The following is a 20,584-nucleotide window of genomic DNA, read 5'->3' as shown; positions in this document are numbered from 1 at the left end:
ATTAGTACGGTACAGCAAGGATCTGTTTTGGGTCAACTATTGTTTGTCATTTTAATAAATGACCTGGAAGAGGGCACAGAAGAATGGGTTAGTAAATTTGTGAATGATACGAAGGTGGGTAGAGTTGTGGATAGAGACGAAGGATGTTGTTGGTTACAGGGAGACATAGTTAAGCTGGAGAGCTGGGCTGAGAGCTGGCAAATGGAGTTGAATGTGGAAAAGTGTGAGGTGTTTCACTTTGGAAGGAGTAACAGGAATGCAGAGTACTGGGTGAATGGTAAGATTCTTGGTCATGGAGATGTGTGGAGAGATCTCGGTGTCCAGGTACATAGGTCCTTGCAAGTTGCCACCCAGGTTGAGAGGGTTGGGAAGAAGGCATATGGTGTGTTAGCTTTTATTGGTAGAAGGATTGAGTTTCAGAACCATGAGATTATGCTGCAGCTGTACAAAACTCTGGTGCAGCCACATTTGGAGTATTGTGTACAGTTTTAGTCACCACATTATAGGAAGAATATGGAAGCTTTGGAAAGGGTTCAGAGGACATTTACTAGGATATTACCTGGTATGGATAGAAGGTCTTATAGGAAAGACTGAGGATGTTTTTGTTAGAGAGAAGGTTGAGAGGCAACTTAATTGAGACATAAAAGATAATCAGAGGGTTAGATAGGTTGGACAATGAGACCCTTTTTCCTCGCATGGTGATGTCTAGCATGTGGAGACATAGCTTAAATTGAGGAGTGATCGATATAGGACAGATGTCAGAGGTAGTTTCTTTACTCAGAGAGTAGTAGGTGCATGGACCGAACTGTCATAGACTCGCCAATTTTAAGGGCATTGAAATGGTCATTGGATAGGCATATGGATGAGAACGGAATAGTGTAGGTGAGCTGGGCTTCAGATTGGTTCCAGAGGTAGGCACAACATTGAGGGCAAAAGGACCTTTACTGCGCTGTTGTCTTCTATGTTCTAATGAAATTGGGGCTGTACTCAATGGAGTTCAGAATCTTATTGAAACATGTAGGATTCTTATGATGCATGACAGTAAATGCTGAGCAGATGTTTCCCTCATTGCAAAGTCAAGGACCAAACAGCATAGTCTCAGAAGAAGGAGGCACCAATTTAATACTGAGATGAGGAGGAATTTCTTCTCTGAGAAGCTTGTGACTCTTTGGAACTCAGCTGTAAGGACAAAGCTCTTACAGTCACAGCACAGAAACAGACCCTTCGGTCCAACTTGTCCATGCCCACCAGATATCCCAAACTAATCTAGTCCCATTTGCCAGCACTTGGCACATATCCCTCTAAACCCTTCCTATTCATATAGTCAGCTTGATGCCTTTTAAATGCTGTATTTGTACCAGTCTCCAAGACTTCCCCTCTGGCAGCTCATTCCATACATGCACAACCCTCTGCGTGACAATCTTTCCCCTCTCACCCTAAACCTATGCCCTCCAGTTCTGGATTCTCCCATCTCAGGGAAAAGACCTCTATATTTATCCTATTCATGCTCCTCAGGATTTTATAAACCTCTATAAGGTCACCCCTCAGCCTCTGACGCTCCAGGGAAAACAGACCCAGCATATTCAGCCTCTCCCTGTAGCTCAAATGGCAACATCCTTGTAAATCTTTTCTGAACCCTTTCAAGTTTCACAACATCCTTCTGATAGGAAGGAGACAAGAATTGCATTCAAAATTCCGAAAGTGGCCTAACCAATATCATGTGCAGCCGCAACATAACCTCCCAACTCCTATACTTAACACTCTGACGAATAAAGGAAAGCATACCAAACACCTTCTTCACTATCCTATCTACCTGCGACTCTACTTTCAAGGAAATATGAACCTGCACTCAAAGGTCTCTTTGTTCAGCAACACTCCCTGAGAACTTACCATTAGGTGTATACGTCCTGCTAAGATTTGCTTTTCCAAAATGCAGCACCTCACATTTATCTGAAACTAAACTCCATCTACCACTCATTTGTTCAAGATCCCATTGTACTCTGAGGTAACCTTCTTCGCTGTCCGCTCCACCTCCAATTTTGGTGTCATCTGCAAACCTACTAACTGTTCCTTCTGTATTCACATCCAAATAATTTATATAAATAACAAAAAGTAGTTCTGGTTTATATTTAAGGCTGAAATAGATTTTTCATCGATGGGGGACGCAAAGGTTATCAGGAAAGGGCAGAAAAGTGGACATGAAAATGTTGGATCAGCCATGATCCTATTGAATGGGTGGAGCAGGCTAGAGAGGCCAAATGGCCAACTCCTATTCTGGGTGGGAAATGGAAGTAGAGTTTGGTCCTGCTGTACCAAGGACTCACCCTTATGTTTTGCATTCACCCCTTCCTTCCTGTAAATAGTCAATAATATTTTTAATGTCTGAGGTTGATGACCTTTTGTGTGAACTTTGATGGTATGTTCATTGCATGTTGCATTGCTACTAGTGTGCTTTTAAGATATGTGCCATTTACTCCTGTAGTGTCTTGCTTCACTTGCAATAAGCAGATCTTGCATTTTCTACAAATCTCGAGCTGCTTGTCAGAGAGTCACTGGCCACTTGGTGCTAGATTTTGGAAAGAAAACAATTGGTCAACAAAATGAGACATTTTCGCTTAGTTCACATTAATGCAAAGTCACCTGGACCATATGGTATGGATGAAGAAAAAATAGAAATAACAGAAATCACTGTCACAGTTTATAAGCTTCAGTTATAGGATGTGGAAGGTTGCTAATGTCATTCTAACATTATGCAGAGAAGGTATCAGGAATGTGGGTTGATTGAGAAGACTCAGCAGAGATTTGTAAAAGGTAATTTATATTTCATCATATTGAAATTGCTGCTGACCTATCAGAAGATTGAAGAAAAATAATGTTCTGAAGAAGAGTCACTGGACCGATAAGGGATAGTCAACACTTTGTGAGTGGGAAATCATGTCTCACAAACTTGATTGAGTTTTTTGAAGAAGTAACAAAGAGGATTGATGAGCGCAGAGTGATAGATGTGGTCTATATGGACTTCAGTAAGGCGTTCGACAAGGTTCCCCATGGGAGACTGGTTAGCAAGGTTTGATCTCATGGAAAACAGGAAGAACTACCAGTTGGATATGCAACTGGCTCAAAGTAGAAGACAGAGGGTGGTGGTGGAGAGCTGTTTTTCAGACTGGAGGCCTGTTACCAGTGGACGGCCACAAGGATCGGTACTGGGTCCACTACTTTTCATCATTTATACAATGATTTGGATGTGTGGATAAGAGGTATAGTTAGTAGGTTTGCAGATGATACCAAAATTGGAGGTGTAGTGGACAGCAAAGAAGGTGATCTCAAATTACAATGGGAACTTGATCAGATGGGCCAATGGGCTGAGGACTGGCAGATGGAGTTTAGAGTCATAGAGTCAGAGATGTACAGCATGGAAACAGACGGATAAATGCAAGGTGCTGCATCTTGGGAAAGCAAATCTTAGCAGGACTTATACACTTAATGGTAAGGTCCTAGGGAGTGTTGCTGAACAAAGAGACCTTGGAGTCCAGATTCATAGCTCCTTGAAAGTACAGTTGCAAGCAGATAGAATAGTGAAGGTCGTGTTCGGTATGCTTTTTTTTACTTATCAGCGTTTTGAGTACAGGAGTTGGGAGGTCATGTTGCGGCTATACAGGACATTGGTTAGGCCACTATTGAAATATTGTGTGCAATTCTGGTCTCCTTCCTATCAGAAGGATGTTGTGAAACTTGAAAGGGCTTAGAAAACATTTACAAGGATGTTGCCAGGGTTGAATAGGGTGGGGCTGTTTTCCTTTGAGTGTTGGAGGCTGAGGGGTGACCTTACAGAGGTTTATAAAACCATGAGGGGCATGGATAAGATAAATAGAGAAAGTCTTTTCCCTGGGGTGGGGTAAGTTCAGAACTAGAGGGCATAGGTTTAGGGTAGGAGGGGAAAGATATAAACTAGACCTAAGGGGCAACTTTTTTACGCAGAGGGTTGTACAAGTATGGAATGAGCTGCCAGAGGAAGTGATGGAGACCAGTACAATTGCAATATTTAAAATGCATCTGGATGGGTATATGAATAGGAAGGGTTTGGAGGGATATGGGTCTGGTGCTGGTAAGTAGGACTAGATTAGTTTGGGATATCTGCTGGGCATGGATGAGTTGGACCAAAGGGTCTGTTTCCGTGCTGTACATCTCTATGACTCTAAGGGCATAAGGATCAGTACAACTTGCTTAAAGTGGGTGATAAAGAGAAAGGGAAGCAGTAACCTAGAAAATTCCTCTCTGTGAGGAGAAGAACTACTTTGAGTGCAGTGGCAGTAAATGAAAGCACAATTTTTTGGTCACAGCAGTCCCATGTTCCTAATTTCAAATTGTCATAGGCCACCATGCATAAACAAAGGTCATCACAAATAAACATTCAAATTTAATGTGTAAATGAAATCATGCCAGTTTGCATATAAGCTGTTCATCCTTGATCATTTCCTCAGTGTCTGTCTTCTTTGTGGCTTTTTCTGTCCCAATGCTCCTAGACAGCGATAACTCAATGGTTGAAAACATGACTGATGGAAGATTACTAACCTCCTACTAGACACTGCAGATATGCTATGGAAGATGACTTTGAGCAATTTTGGGCCTAGAGACATGACTTCAGCCTATACCAACTTGACATGATAGTGGCAGTTTGAGCTGGCTGTCTTGAATGATAGTGCTGGAAATAGAAATGTTGGCTTCAGAGAAGGGCTTTTAGTTTAAGAAGTCTCTCCCATTACTCCAGGCCCACCTAAACAATCAGAAAATAACTTCCACCCTCCTCATCCACTTTTCTCAACCCTTAACTGACAGCATCACAATGGTGTTGTACCTCTTTTGAATGTTGTGACATTAAAAAAAGACAAGGTCAGGCTTTCTTGTAAGTTTATATTAACAGAAAGGACAAACATTTATATTTGTAATATCTGATATATATGTGACAATACTAACTTCCAAACTACACAGATACAGATTCAAGATGACTTTTAGAATTGCTACATGCACTTACATTACTTAGAGTATTAAGAAACGAGAAAAATGTTTAACCAATCCTTAAGATGATAGTTGACAAATGCAAGTTAGATGTTTCTGGCTGTTTCAGATGACATTGTGGCAATGCAATGAATAAATATAATCCTTCAAATAAAACTAATGAGCCCCTTTGCCCTACCTCAGACTTTGAGACGGGATTCTTTCCTTTTGGCTTCAGAAAAACTCGTGCCTTCTCACCCTTTGAGCCAACATCTGCAAAATCCTTGCCTTATCACAGGTCACTCATATTTGATGTCTCATCGTGTACAGGTTTCACTGTTTGGCTGTCCAAAGCATTAGTATTTTAGCTGGTATCTGAGAATATGATATTATGTACCAGTACCTCTTCATCCTTGTTATCTTCTTGCAGTTGCATCATTGCCTGAACAGATTACATTATTTTGGGTATTTGAAAGGGGAGACATTGAAGGATAAGTTTGTGGTTAGAGGGGGAAAGCAAAAGTTGCGTACTTCCACTGTCTTCAGTTTTGTGAAATGTGGATAAAGGAGGAAAATCTTTAAAATTCTTTCATGGGATGTTGCCCATCCCTAATTATCCTTGAACCGAGTGGCTTGTTAAGCTATTTTACAATCCAGCTAAGAATCAACCACATTGCTGTGGGTCTGACAGTACAGCTATGGTTGATACCTTCACCTTCTTATTGATTTAGACAAGTGCCTGTTCCTCTTCAGTTGGCTCCCTCTTAGTCCAGCTGAGCACCACAATTAGATAACGTATGAGAGTAATATCATGTAGTGGCATAGTTGTACAGCTGTCAGTTAAGAGTCTTGAGATGGCAAGTGCTAAATGTATGAGTGTAAGAAATCACATCTGACACTTAGAAATGAGTCTAGATTACTAGGGATTGTTGATAGATCAGTAATTGCATAGTGGTTTTAGTAATCATGCTTTACACACTGTTTAATGATGCAGTTGGAGGAGCAAGCATTTGAAGGTGCATTTTCTTCCAGTGTCCTGAATGACCACACCCAGAGAGTGGTGTGACCCGGAGGAGTTCATGTTCTCCATTTCATATTTTGGACAGTATCACAGCGGTGGGTCTGCAAGGTTGACAGCTCCAATAAAAGCACATTTTAGGACATGTTTGGACATGGATATCCCATAGCTGAAGGGTATGTAGGCAGAGAAGGAACGTGTGACCACCCGCTTGTTGAGAAAGATTGGGCCAAAAGTGTACGATGCTAAGTACATCTGATTCTCTGACCAGTGGTCAGTTTTGAAGTAACTGTTTCTCTGGGACAGCCAAAGAGTCAAATCCAAAGGTTTACTTGTCGCTTAGCTGTGCAAAAGCTGGATCAGAAAGCAATGGTGATTGGGGATTCCATTGTTCAGGAAAAAAGAAGGAATTTATGTGGCTGTAGACATGAATCCAGGAAATATGTTTGTTCACTGGTGCCTGTATTAAAAAGCCTCTGAATGATTGCAGACTCAGCTAACGAGTGAACAGCCAGTGACTGGTCCATTTGGTAGAAAGACATACTTAGAAAAGGCTGTTTAAATACATTATATTTCAAATAGGAGAGTTAGTGTCAACATGAATGAAAGAAAACTACCATGGACTGAAAACAGCAAATTGTTGTTTAGTTATTTTTCAGACTAATGGATCATAGATAATGATGTTCCCAATAGTTAGTGCTAGAATACTAATAGTATGTGATGAAATCCTCTGGTTACATCCATTTTTTGTGCTGACCAAGCCAGCAATTACTGGCTGATGAAATTTATAGCACAGTTCCAAATGTTGCAAGGTGTAATGCCGCCCAGAAATAGAGGAGGTCCTTATTGCAACTTTTTTAAAATGTCACCCAGCCCAGTTCGGGGATCACTGGAGAGGAGTTCATAGATTATTTGAAGGGACTGGATTTATTCATTTTTATTGTTCAATTTGAAAAATGACCATTTACAACATTCATTTCTTTTGACCTTAAGAAATGATTTTTTAAAATCCAACCTGCCCTCCTATTCAATAAGCTATAATTTTGTTAATCAGCCTTTTACATGGCAATTTCTCAAGGCGTCCTTAAAAATCAAACAGATAACTTTCATCGATTTCTTTTCAGTAACTTTCTCTGCTACTCAATCAAAAATTTAAATTTGATTTGTTAAACGTAGTCTTCCCCTTGCACATCTTGAAGGCTCTGCATTATTTATTCTTCAAATGCCTTTTAACCTTTTCCCTCATTGTTGCTTCTAAAAGCTTATCTACCGCTGAGAGTCGTGCGCATATGGAATGAGCTGCCAGAGGAAGTGATGGAGGCTGGTACAATTACAACATTTAAAAGGCATTTGGATGGATATATTAAAAGGAAGGGTGTAGAGGGGTATGGGCCAAGTACTGGCAAATGACTAGATTAGAGTGGGATATCTCGTTGCTATGGATGTGTTGGACAAAAGGGTCTGTTTCCATGCTGTAAATCTCATTGACTGAGCTTTTATGAACAAGGTGTCAACCTTGCCACTCTCTAATTCTCTAACACTTCCCTATATCTAGGGATGATTGGAAAATTATGACAAGACCTTCAGCTCTGTCCACTGTTGCTTTCCTTAGTAGCCGGGAAACAAGCCATTTGGGTCAGGCAAGTTACCCAATCCAAGTATATCCTTCCTTTTCCTTAATTAACAATGATACAAGGCAGTCATTATGTAACAAAAAAGATTAGTGCAGTTGATGGAAATCTTAAATAAAAACAGAAAATATTATAAAGAACTCAGCAATTGGGAAGCAATTGTAAGGACAGAAATAGATTTGTGGTCAGGTCTGTGAACTTTTGTCAGAAAGGAGAACTTCAGGGTGTAATAGATTGTGTGCAAAGGGTACGTGAGACAAGGACAAAAATGTCTGTGTTAGGATGGAAGACAAAAATGATTGTGATGAGACAAAAGAGACGAATAATCATCTGGTTCACAAATTCCCTTTTAAAGAGAATCTGGTGTCCTTATCTGGTTTGCTCCTCAGCAATATAGTTGACTCTGAAATGGCCAAGTAAGCCTCTTAGTTGTGTCAAACTGAGACGAAGTCAAGAAAAACTATACAAACCATCTGACATCAACCAATGCACCTGAAATGACATTGTCAACTTTGCAAATACATTCATGAACTAGAATTTGACAGCTTGTGACAAAATTGGGAGAACCGTCCCAAAGACTAATCAAGCCATAGCCTGACATAACCATACTTATGAAATCATACCTTCATAAATTGTCTCAGACACCACCATCACAATTTTGTGCTACAATTTTGCTCCCCTAGGTCCTACTGGTAGAACAGGCCCAGCAGAGATGACAGCTCAATGATGTAGAGTTGGGAGGAAATTGCCATGTGGTAGTCAGCATTAACTCTAAGACCTTGGAGAATCATGGAATCAGGTAAAACATGGACAAGGAAATCTCCAATGTTAAACTGACATAGACTCAAAAGATCAAAAGGCTACAAATCTCTATGACTAAGAACTCTTGGAGGAAGCACTGATGAGTGGCAAGAGAATCTAGTTAGGTAGAGGATTTCAAAGTCCATCACCATGAGTGCCTTGCTAACACTACTGACCATGCCAGCTGAGTGCTAAAGGACATAGTCGCCAAAATGAGTCCACAGCAAGTGGTGAGGGAACCAACAAGGTGGAAAAACCTACTTAATCTCATCCTCACCAATTTACTGCTTCACTGAAGAAACAAAATACCATCTTCACATTGAGCATACCTTACATCGTGCCATGTAGCACTTTCCAAAATGCTAAATAGGATAGATTTCAAACAGATCCAACAACTTAAAACTGGGCTTTCATGAAGTGCTGTGGGTAAACAGCAGATGAGAAACTATATCTAACCACAAAGTGTAACCTTATGGCTTGAACTACTTCCTACTTTACCTTGACTATAAAGCCAGGGGATCAACTCTGGTTCAGTCAAGAGTTAGGAGACATGTAAGCAAATGATTCAGTACTGGGAGAGTGAAAATAAAACAAAAATCAAAATTCTGGAAATATTCTGTAGATCGTGCTTTAAGCGTGGAGAAAGAAACAAGAATTAAGGGTTTTGCTGATGATGTCACAATTCAAAGCCAAACATTATGTATTCTCAAGAAGGAGGTAAATATAGCTCTTGTGGCTAAAGGGATCAAGGGATAATGGGAAAGGGCTGCATTAGGGTATTAATGTTGATGATCAGGCATAGAAATGGACAGTACAGAAACAGACCCTTCGGTCCAACTCATCTACACCGCTCAGATATCCAAAACTGATCTAGTCCCATTTGCCAGCACTTGACCCATATCCCTCTAAACCCTTCCTTTTCATATATCCATCCAGATGCCTTTTAGATGTTATAATCATACCAGCCCCCACCACGACCTCGTGTCCAGATGTCCTTGGAGAAGAAGCACATGGTATCCCCCAATACTCTTTATGCCTGGAAGTGGGCATTGCCTTCCAACACCTTTTTAATTTAACCCCTTCCTGCTCTCCCTCACCTTTGATGATTTACACTTTAACGAGTAAATTACAGTTTTCAGCTGGAAGCAGATGCTTTCCTGGTGGTAGTTAATTAATGAAAAAATATCATGGCCATTTGGTGATGGGGAGAAAAATCTATTCAGTTGTGTATAAGAGCACTTCTGGGTAAGATAAAAACAGAATATTTCCAACAAAGATTGGAAATATGCCCTTTTTTGTAGCTGTGGCAACATTAATAGGATGTTATCAGTGCACAACTGTCAACAGTTTGTTTAACAAAAACTTTTATAACATTTAATTGGATAGTCTGTAAAACAATTTGTGTCAGGATAAGCCTGAAATCGGAAGTGCCACATTTGATCTTGAGGGGGATCCTTATGATGATGCCAAAGTGAATTAATTTGGTGAACACTTTACGTTGCCAAAGACAATAACTTGACAGCTTTTAAAATGTTTGACCCTTTCTGTTTTTATTTCCAAAGTGCATAACCTCACATTTTCTGACCAAGTTTTTAAAAAACATTTAACTGTATTAAATTAATTTATTTGACATTTATGAATTTTTTTACACATTTTATAAATCACTGAGTACAACCTATGATCACACCTGGTGCTTACATTTTATATTGAGGATATAAGTCCATTTCCAGTTTTGAACTTTTTGGAAGCTATAAAGGTTGCCTTATATGTCAATATTCTCTGTGGTTTGTTTTGAGAAAAACAACATTTAGGTCTAACATTAGTTTCACTGGATGGAGGACAATTCAAAGAATTGAGTCCTTTATGCTCAGAAGAAATCTCTCTCAGTAAACTTTTGAAATGGTACTTTTTTATTCTTAACACCAGAACTCCATGTAAAGTGCTGGATAGTTTGACTTTTGGTCAATATTCCCTAATGCAAGACTTTGCACCAGCAGAAATTGTTTCTCCCAAGTACAACTGTTCCCTTTCAATAACTTGAAACCTTAAATCTAGTCATTCTTTAAAGCATGTAAATTCCAAAAAAAAATCTTGTTTGTAAAATCTATTATTTAACACTTGGAGTCAAGGCATTATTGTGGCTAAACTGTGCTACACTTCCTATTAAGGTCAAAACCATTTCTGAGGTGCAGTACCCAGCTCACAATACTTCAGGTGTGGTTTCACTGGGGTCTAGAATAACTGAAGCAGGACTGAAGAGTCATCAAGATTTTACAGCACAAAAATAAACCTTTTGGCCTATTGTGCCACGCTGGTCATCAAACATTCATCGATTCCTTTCCATTTTCCAGCACTTAGCCCAAAGTTAAAAATACTTCTTAAACAGTTCTTCAATGTCTTGAAGGTTCTTTCCTCTACCACCGTGTTAGGCAGGGAGTTCCAGATATCCACAATCTCTCTGCTATTGGAAAAAATCCTCAAATCCCCACAATACTTACTGCACCTTCTCATATCCTTTGCTATTGACCCTTCTAAGAGAAGTTTCTCCTTTACACCTGGTTTCATTGGACCTATATATTATTTATAGCTATTAGCATTAATAAATTAAAAAAAACTTTGTTTTTATTTCCAAAGTGCATAATCTCGCATTTTCTGACCGCATTTTTTCCCTCTCCGAGTAGCGGGTGGCGGAAATTATTCTAATTTTCAAATTGACATATGTTTTGTCTTTAGTTGTCCTTTTCACATTCCTCCTTGCATCGTCCCGGTTTCCCAACAAACCCTCCTGCCTTCCATTCCGGCCGTTTGCTCCAGATTTCCCTGCCCTACTTGAAAACCGCTGCATCTCTCAACACTCCCGAGTGGCGCGTCTTCAACCTGAAGCTAACGGTATGGACGCTGCAAGACCCGCTCAGTCATTCCCATTGAGTTCAGCTGCTGGCGGCGGTGGGGAAACTGAGGAAGCACCGTCAGTTGGTGAGGACAGTAACGTGATGCGAATCGATAACTACACTTGAAATGTCATAGGGTCGTTGAAACCAGAGGGAGGGTATGAAAGATAACTCACAGCCACTTACTGGAGGTCCCACACAGATTGACTCGCCCTCATCGACTGGTTTCCGCGGCAACCCCGGTGCCTATCGTTGATTGGCTGCTCCGGCTCCGCGATGTCATCACGCACCGCCGCCGGCCGATGCGCGCTCTCCGATTGGCCCGGGCGGCGCGCAGGCGCGGAGTTGCTGCGTTCTTGGTCAAGATGGCGCTGAATGCAACGAATCCGTCTCAGCTGCTGCCTCTCGGTAAGAAATTGTACGGCTCCCGCGTGGAGTCAGTCCCCTCCTTCTCCAGGTCTGATATGTGTCCGACATCTTGGTGGGGGGATAGAAAACTTGGGAGAAATTGGCGGCGCGATGAACTGGGAAGGCAAATCTAGGTGGATGGAATGGGGAGTGTCGGCTGAATGGACTGATGAGAAGAGGACAAATTAATGAAAGGGACGAAAATTGAGCTGAGATGGAGTAAGGGAGTAGAGGAGGAAACAAAGTCTAAGGGGAGGGTCGGGAGATGGGAAGGAAGAATAAAATGAGGCATGTTGAGAAGGAGGAATTGACAAAGTGGTAGAGGGAAAAGTGAACGTGTCGAACGGTGGGAGGTGTGGGAAGGAATTAAGTGGAGGAGAGATGGGGAGGAGATTCTGAGGTGGAGGGAGAGGTGGCAGGACATAGGCTGAGAGAGATACAGAGGTTATGGAAGTGGTAATAGGTGGATGCATTTTAAAAGTAAAGATGTGGATGTTAAAGAAATTGGTGAGAGTGTTGGTGAAGTAGGAGACTGAATATTAGCGGATACTTTTTATCATTTGAAAGGAAATGTGATCAGACAGCAGCTACCTCCAATGGGTAAACTGAGTTTGTGCTTCTAATGAACATATTTTAAAAGAAAAATATTGTATATGGACATCACTGGCTAAGTGTGCATTTTAAAGAAAAACATTGTTTAACCTGTTTTTCGAATCAACCAGTTATACACCTCTGGAGCAGGTCTAACTTTGAGGTTCAAGGGTTGGGAAGCTACCTTTGTGCCACAAGAGTTCACCCTAAGCCAGCATTTATTGCTGATCCCTAGTTGCCCTCAGGTGGTTGTGAGCTGCTTATTCTGATCCTTGCGTGTAGATATACCCAGAGTATCATTAAAAAGGGTGACCTATGTTTTTGACTCAGTGACAATGAAGGCATGGCTATCAGGATACAAAGTCAGCATGGTCTGTGGCTGGTTAGGGACCCTGCAGGTAGTGCTGATCCTATTTATTTGCCCCTTCTAGGTAGTAAATGTCAGGAGTTTGGAAGATGTTGTTAAGGGGCTGTTGATTTAATTTCATTTTCAATCGCTTTTAACATTCTTTTTCTATTCCAGAGTTGGTGGACAAATGCATTGGCTCGCGGATTCATATTGTTATGAAAAATGATAAGGAGATTGTCGGAACACTGCTTGGTTTTGATGATTTTGTCAGTATCCTTTTATTTGGCATTTCTACAACAAAATGCCCTGCTTGATGCATGATTTTGGGATGTGTAATTTATTCATACATATCCCTTCGTGTCCAGTTTAGTTAACTGGTGATAGTTGTTAAAGCAAAATGTGTTGAATTCAGAGGAGTGTTAATGTGTTTTGTTAAGCCTAACCAGGCAAAGAAATGTACAATAAATAAAAGATGCTCAAAGATGTAAAGGAATAGAGTAACCCTATCTCAATACTTACCCACCCACCACCACCTGTTCATCAACTCCTATAACATCCAGATCGCCTGGATCTCATCCAACAATGCCTATCTCTTCCCTGACCTGCTTTTGTACTGCCATCCCTGCTTGCGCTCGCTTGCTCTCTCTCTTTCTCTAGCTCAATCATTTCCCCTCAGCTCTTTACCGTCTCTGCAATATTCGATTCCTTTAACCAAAGTCTCCTTTCTTTCTTCCCCCTCTACCTCATAAATCAATTCTTCGCCCCCCCACCTCACCTAGGGAATCTTCAGGGATCTGTTGACATATAGATGAGCTGGTCAAGAAAGTTTCCTTTTAGATAAAGTATAGGATGTAACAGAAGAGTGGTTGAGCTGGAATTGTGCAAGTACTAGTTGGGCCAAAGCTGTGTATAGTTCTGATCACTGTTATAAAGGAGATTAGCACAGTTTTTACTTGGAATAATTTTAATTTTGAGGGAAAGGTTAGATAGGTTCGGGTTGCTTTCTTTGGAGAAATAGGGCTGAGGAGGAACAAATCTGTGCCTGTCCACTGTATAGGAAGGCACTATTTTTCCTGGTTAAACATTTAGTAGTGTAAGCTTTGAGGGGATTCAAGGGCAAAATTTTTCAAAGTTTGGGTATGGAATTCACTGTTATAAAAGCCAATAGAATTAGAAAGCCTAATATTTAACTCTTGACTTTTGACTAGAAATGTAACATATAGGGAACGCAGTCCTTAAAAGTAGTATGAGGCTAGATGATTGCTACTCAGCTGCTAACACAGTGTTGTATGTTTTATCATTTTGCTGAGATGTATACCAATTGTATTGTTAGTAAAGAATCTCCTCCAGAAGGCCTTGCCCTGAACTCTGCCTACCTCTTCTAGATCTACAATGATTTTTCTTACTCCCTCAAATAAATAATATCATTGGGTGTCTGCTACTTTGCATTTTGTAATTCTGTACTTTTCAAGTTTTGAGCCACTTGTTTTTGTAACAATTACATGCCAACCAGGTCAGGCATAATTGATTTTCAATTATACTTCTCAAAACGTTTAGACATTTGCCATTCTATGTAAAATATATAATTATTTAATGCATAATTAACTTTTTAAAGCTAATATTCCATTGTTGTTTCATTACTTAGCAACAGTAGGAGGGAGAATGGGAAAATTATGGACTATTAATCAAACATTCTTGTGAAGATGGCACCAAAATCTTGTTTCTGATTGTTATGCTCTGAAGTTGCGAAGTTCAATCTTGTCCTTTTTTCTTTCTTGCATTATCCACCCCAGCGCACACATGCACATATATTAACATATATTATTGACTTTGCTGTCAGCAGAGCTGTAGCCATTTTTCTCCTTTTCATAACTTCGTTTGCACCCTTTTTATATCTATCTCATCACCACTGCTAGCAGCCTCTTCAGCTCTGAGCATCCTTACAACTTGTCCCACTTATTCTTCTGTCCTTAGCATAAACAAAAACACCATTTTCCAATCCCTTTCAGCTCTGAGGAGTCAGATTAGACTCCATATTAACAGTCTACATGTGCTGTAAGACTTGCTGAGTTTCTCCAGCACTTTGTATCTATACCCAAATCTTATTTGGGGCCAGCTTTTGCCCAAAACATTGATTCACCTGCTCCTCGGATGCTGCCTGACCTTTTGTGCTTTTCCAGCACCCCATACTTGACTCTAATCTCCAGCATCTGCTGTCCTCATTTTCGCCCATTTGGAAAATTGATGTACTCCATGCCAACATGAATGTATGAAAGGCCATATTCATTGAAAAAAAATCAAAATAATACGTTTACCAAAATTAAGTGCAGGAAATGGGAGGCAGCCTATTAGCTTGCATAGGAAATTAGTTAGGATGTCAAAAATGAGGAATATTGGCTGTCTACTCCAGTTTGCAGATGTGAAAAATTGTGTTTCTTATCCAGATATAACAATACTTTCTTTGAATAAAATCGAGCTAATAAACAAAAGTATGCATTACAATAACGTAGCAGAAATTCAGAACTTCATTTAGTAATGTTTGGTACAGCTATGCAAATGATTAGTGTATATGTCATCGCACAACTTAGCTTATTATATATAGAGGTGTCAGCTGATGTGGCACACTTTCTTCTGCCTATGTAGCTATATTTAACATTTCAGTAGTTTTCTTAATGGGTTCAGTAAAATTCTGAAAACTATTGTTGCCCTGAACTTCCAGGATTCACTGGGAATCTAAGGGTTAATAAACTCACTTCCCTTTACTGCAGAATATGCATTTCTTAACTCCAGTCCTTGGACATGGTGCTTGAAGATGTTACTGAATTGTAAGTTTTTATATATCCTAGTATTGTGTGTAGTTAATATGTAAGGTTAGCTAACAGTCTTTAGCTCCTAGTGCATGTCGAAAAGTTAAATTTGTAATCAAATTCAGAATTAAGTTAATGTTAATTCAGATTTTCTATACTAAATTTCATTGACAAAATTGGAACAAGAGACTGGCACATGTTTGAATATCTGGAGTCAATTGCACATTGACTGTGGAATTTCAAATCTCTCAAATTGCTTTAGATGTTTTGATGGTGGTCTTCTCTATCAGGACTGACAAGAAGAATGCCCTGATAATCAAATCCTTCTTCTCTACAGTCATGACATTAGTAGAAGCTTGTTAATTCAGTTACTCAAGTGGTCATTCGTCAAGTCATAGAGATGCACAGCATGGAAACAGACCCTTCGATCCAACTGGTTCATGCTGACCCGATATCCTAAATTAATCTAGTCCCAGTTGCTTGTCCTTAATACTCACATCCAGAATAAAAGAAATGTCCATCTTTAATGAACTCGGAATATTCCTATTATGTGGACAATTTACTCTTAAAGCAAATAATAAATACCGATGAACACCCAAACTCTTATGTAGAATTAAGATTGTATTGCCTTAATCCTAAATATAGATGCATCTCTCTAAAAGACAAGTCTCTGCGGTGAAAGTTTTATTTTAAAAACTAACGTGAAAAAACAACTCTGCTGGGCTAAGGGTCTCAAGTTAAGAAATTGCAAGATGACATTGCATCCATTCGATTTGCAGTGAAACTAATCTATGGCCATCAGCAATTCAATCGTAAATGTCCAGCTCTGATTACGACTAAATTGGATTTGAATCTTTGGGGATTCAGTATTGGCCACCCTTCAGATGTACAGAAACACTGATATTTGGAAGCTCTGTCAGTTTACAGGAACTTTCTGGTGAGAAATAGGATTTCAGAAGCGTATCATCACTTGCAGCAACTTGTTATGCTGATACTGATGCTTATGCTGATCCCTGGATTTACAAATTAGTCTTGTAAGAGCAGAAATCATTGCTAAGCAGCTATTGGAATAGATACCCTAATCCTTTCAAAGCCAGGGTTTTTCACTAAGGAACAAAGCCCATCTCTCTGAAAGCTTTACTTGGCTGCTTCTCCAAAGTTACTTACAGTAAACAGCAGAACACAAACTGTTGGCTTCATTTCCAAATCACGTGGTTAAAAACCTTTTCGGAGAATGCCCAAATAATTTGAAATCTTCTAGTTGATTCTTAACTAGATATTCCCCAATATCTGGCAGGACTTAATGACTTTATAGAAAATTATCCTTCAGAGGTTTTGTAACTGAACCAGTATAATTTGATTTGTTTTATACTTTTAGCTCGTCGCAAAAGATGAAACACACTTCCAACCATCAGTGTTTTAGTGATGGCCTGGTTTCTTAAGTTTTTTTGAATTTCTGTTCTGTGGATACTATATTCCCTCATGGGGAGAAGTGCTTGTTTTGTATGTCAATGAAATGATACCAGTATTGGCACACAAATCATCAATTCCCTTCAAATATTCAACACTAATAGACCCTTTCACTTTATTTTGTCCTTTTTTTTCTAGGTTGTAGTTAAACTGTTTAATTTGTCTTTCTCATCTTTGCTTTTCTACAGTGAGATCACACCAGAAGGCAGAAGAATCACAAAACTGGACCAAATCCTATTGAATGGAAATAACATAACGATGGTAAGTTGTGGAATCTAGAGTTTGGTACCAATTACAAAAAGAGTTGGCATGGATTTTCAAGACCCTTCTAATTTTTACTACTACACCTGATGAAGGAGCAGCGCTCCAAAAGCTTGTGGTTTCAAATAAACCAGTTGGACTATAATGTGATGTGATTCTGACCTGGTCCACCCCGGACCAACACTGACACCTCCACATCACTTCCAATGTTTAGACAGACATTCATGAAATGTAACACAGAAAAGTAATTCTTCCAACTGCTGTTTTTCTGCTTTACATTTTGTTCAAAATGGAGCAGAAAGATTGAAGTTACAACTTGGTACACTATCAGGTATAAGTTGTTTTTGAATGAGTAAATATGTTTTGAATTAATATAATTTAGATTTGGAGTTAATTTGGTGTCCTTGTATCATCAAGATATCTGACAATGTGAAATTGTACAGTTTCTACAGTATCGAAAGTAATTTGTTGTGCAAATGTCTAACTTGTTGATTTCTCAATTGATTTCCAGTTATGACTTGCATATTTATCTGTAAAATATTATGCCATATTTTTTTTCATGGTGGTGTTTGCTCTGCATGTACTGCCTCCCACCTTTTTTCACATATCTCTCCATCAGCATAATCTTTTCAACTTTCTCCATTGCAAGTAAATTCAGCTTTACTTTAAATGCATCTAGTAATGCTGTGAACCTGAAACACTCACTATTATGGTGGGATCCATGTTCTCACCATTCTGTTTTTAAAAAAAAATGCTGTATACCCAACTTGATTTCCTAATGTTTATCACAATGAAGTGACATCTATTTTTGCTTTTCCCGCAATTATAAACACACTTTTTATATTTTTAGAATTCTGTTAGCTCATCAGAACAACATATTGGAACGCGGACTACCAAAGATACAATCTTTTAAAAATAAACTCTGCTTGTTTATTTTAATAGCCTTGTCAATCTACATCATGACTTGGAGATTTCCATATTTGACCTCCCCAGATCTGTCTATTTACTCCCTTATTTATTTTTTTCAAAGTGCAATATTTCCTTATCAAAATGTAATGCCTCCCATTTACCTGCATTAAAATGTGTTTACCAGCATTGTTATTTATTGCAGTCCTTTCCCAGTGCATAATTTGGCATTGCGTGCAATTTTAAATCTTTTTGATACCAAAATCTCAATTTTTGCATAAATTGTGATGACGAAGACCCAGTACAGTTTTAATATCTGATCCCACTATTTTCTGGGATCTCTGTCTTGTCCTGTAGCCAGTTGACGTTTCAATTCTGCTACTTTTGTCTTAAACCCACATCCTCTGACCTATTTTGTTGTACCTTTTATCGAAGGGCTATCGTAAATATCAACATATTGCAGCCACTCCAATATGATAACTTTCTGATAACTCATTAAAATTAAATTGCTCAAGTAAAACTTCCCTTTTTGAAATCCAGGTAAACTATTTTTTTTTTTTTTGTGATGTTTTATATTTTAGTTGTGACTCTTTATCTCATTTTCAACTGTCAATATTAGGCTAAATCGGCATAAATCCTCCTGGAAATGTTCTATCTCCTTTAAATACAGATGTAACATTAGCTATCCTTCAATTCTGATACTATAACTTTTTTCTAATAAATTATTAAAGATGTTTAGTTTTGCCTTTCCAGATTCCATTTAAAAATGCATGATCCTCTGTCTTTGGTTAGTTAATATTTTTCCACTTTTGCTTTAAATGTAGTTATGTAACTTGCCTTATTCTAATCTTGTCTGCTGTCTTGTTAACTTTTGTCTTTGCTTGTTGGTAAGTACTGAAGCTAGACAACTGTTAAGATGATCTGTGATTTCTTTTTTAATTCAGTCGATTACTTAGTTCACTCCAGTCTTGACTTGCATACTTGTGTAACTGTAAAATATTTTACGATTTATACCCCTGTACAATTTAATTGCTTAGTACCTCTTTGCCTTCTCTAACTATTGTTATTGTATAGGTCTCTCTTCTTTGCCCTTAATCCCTTTAGTGCCTTTTTTTTTCTGTATTCATCCATACTGCTTCCTGAATTTTTTTTTGTCTTGTTAAGTTATTTTATTTAAAAATAAATTTCTTGTCCAAAGTAGACACTCAAAAATATTAGTGAACCTGGTGATGCAAGTTTTACTTTGTATCATATGCATTGTTAATTACCATCAATTCCTGAAATTTATCCATTTGTAATAAATAATGACAGTGATGAGAATTGGTCATTTATGTTATTTATTTACTACTACTTTTATTTTTTCCAGCTTATTCCTGGTGGTGAAGGTCCTGAAGTATGAATGGAACCCTCTTTCAACTAAGTGAATTTTTGATTCATGTACTTCTGTTTTATGTTCACTTCTGTTTATGACAGTTTTTTTAGAGTTTATTTTTTATGACTCCTTGCAAAAACTTGCATTTATTTTGTAGCTGGAACAAATGTATTGTCTCAGAAATGAGAGGTGAATCATGTTTGAGTGTATGCAAAACTTGATTTATTTTTAAAGAGAAAATAAAGGGTTTTCTTTTTCACTAATGTTCTGGTTTCAGTTTTACATTGTGTGTTATGTGTATCAAGATAGACGCTTGGTCCCTTCATTCATTAGTTAGCCTCACAAAGTCATTATTGTTTTGCACTTTCAGAAATTTTCAGCCTTCAGTGTCACTTTAAAATCTAACCTTGGGACACTGGACAAACAATGGCCTGCTGCAACAAGTGCAGAACTTGTGCTGTGCAGAGGAGGTGAATTTTAAAGTTTTTTTTTACCAAAGACAATAATTCTATTTAAGTTATAATGAAAGAAGCAATATTGAGACACTGGATGACCAAAATTTAATAGAGGAAATATTAGATAAGCTGGTTACAAAGTTGATATCATTCAGACTGCTCCTCCTATAGATAAAATGTTGTTAAACTTTGAAAGGGTTCAGAAAAGACTTACAAGGTTGTTGTCAAGTTAGGAGGGTTTGCGCTAGGAAGAGGTTGAATAGGCTGCATCAATTTTCCTTGGAGTGTTGGATGCTGAGGGTTGACCTTTAGAAGTTTATAAAATCATGAGGGGCCTTTTTCCCCCAAGATAGGGGAGTCTAAAACTAGAGGTCATAGGTTTAAGGTGAGAGGGGAAAGATTTAAAAGGGACCTAAGGGGCAACATTTTCATACAAAGGTTAGTGTTCTGATAGAAGAAAGTGGTGGAGGCTGGTACAATTACAACATTTGAAAGGCATCTGAATGGGTATACAATTAGGAAGGGTTTAAAGGGATTGGGCCAAAATGCTGGAAAATGGGACTAGATTAATTTAGGATATCTGGTCGGCAGAGAAGAGTTGGACCGAAGGGTCTGTACCGTGCTGTTCC

General features: G+C 38.8%; 1 protein-coding gene across 4 annotated transcripts; it reads left to right on the top strand.

Moving 5' to 3' along the window:
• Positions 1-11,686: 11,686 nt before the first annotated feature.
• LOC122549510 (U6 snRNA-associated Sm-like protein LSm5) lies at positions 11,687-19,763 on the top strand. 4 transcript variants are annotated; one of them, XR_015756932.1, is made up of 5 exons: positions 11,687-11,744; positions 12,859-12,950; positions 15,453-15,509; positions 17,150-17,222; positions 19,495-19,763. XR_015756932.1 is itself a non-coding variant. In XM_087986165.1 (5 exons), exons 1-4 carry the CDS (start codon positions 11,702-11,704, stop codon positions 17,200-17,202), a joined length of 249 nt encoding a protein of 82 aa, XP_087842291.1. In that variant the 5' UTR covers positions 11,693-11,701; the 3' UTR covers positions 17,203-17,222; positions 19,495-19,763. The 4 variants fall into 4 exon arrangements, 1 of the variants encoding a protein (XP_087842291.1); XR_015756933.1 differs by having other exon boundaries at positions 12,859-12,954; positions 15,367-15,509; XM_087986165.1 differs by having other exon boundaries at positions 11,693-11,744; positions 12,859-12,954.
• The last annotated feature ends 821 nt before the right edge of the window (positions 19,764-20,584 follow it).

The sequence above is a fragment of the Chiloscyllium plagiosum genome, unplaced genomic scaffold (genome assembly GCF_037043375.1).
Source record: "Chiloscyllium plagiosum isolate Xiang-an unplaced genomic scaffold, Cpla_swu_hap1 HiC_scaffold_4, whole genome shotgun sequence".
Taxonomy (NCBI): Eukaryota; Metazoa; Chordata; class Chondrichthyes; order Orectolobiformes; family Hemiscylliidae; genus Chiloscyllium; species Chiloscyllium plagiosum.
This window is presented reverse-complemented; position numbering and strand designations above follow the sequence as displayed.

What these genes read in the sequence shown, in the direction of transcription:
- LOC122549510 (XM_087986165.1), top strand. Translation starts at nt 11,702, where the DNA reads ATGGCGCTGAATGCAACGAATCCGTCTCAGCTGCTGCCTCTCG. An exon ending in GTCTCAGCTGCTGCCTCTCG is followed by an intron (nt 11,745 to 12,858) that starts GTAAGAAATTGT and finishes TTTCTATTCCAG; the next exon opens with AGTTGGTGGACAAATGCATT. An exon ending in CTTGAAGATGTTACTGAATT is followed by an intron (nt 15,510 to 17,149) that starts GTAAGTTTTTAT and finishes GCTTTTCTACAG; the next exon opens with TGAGATCACACCAGAAGGCA.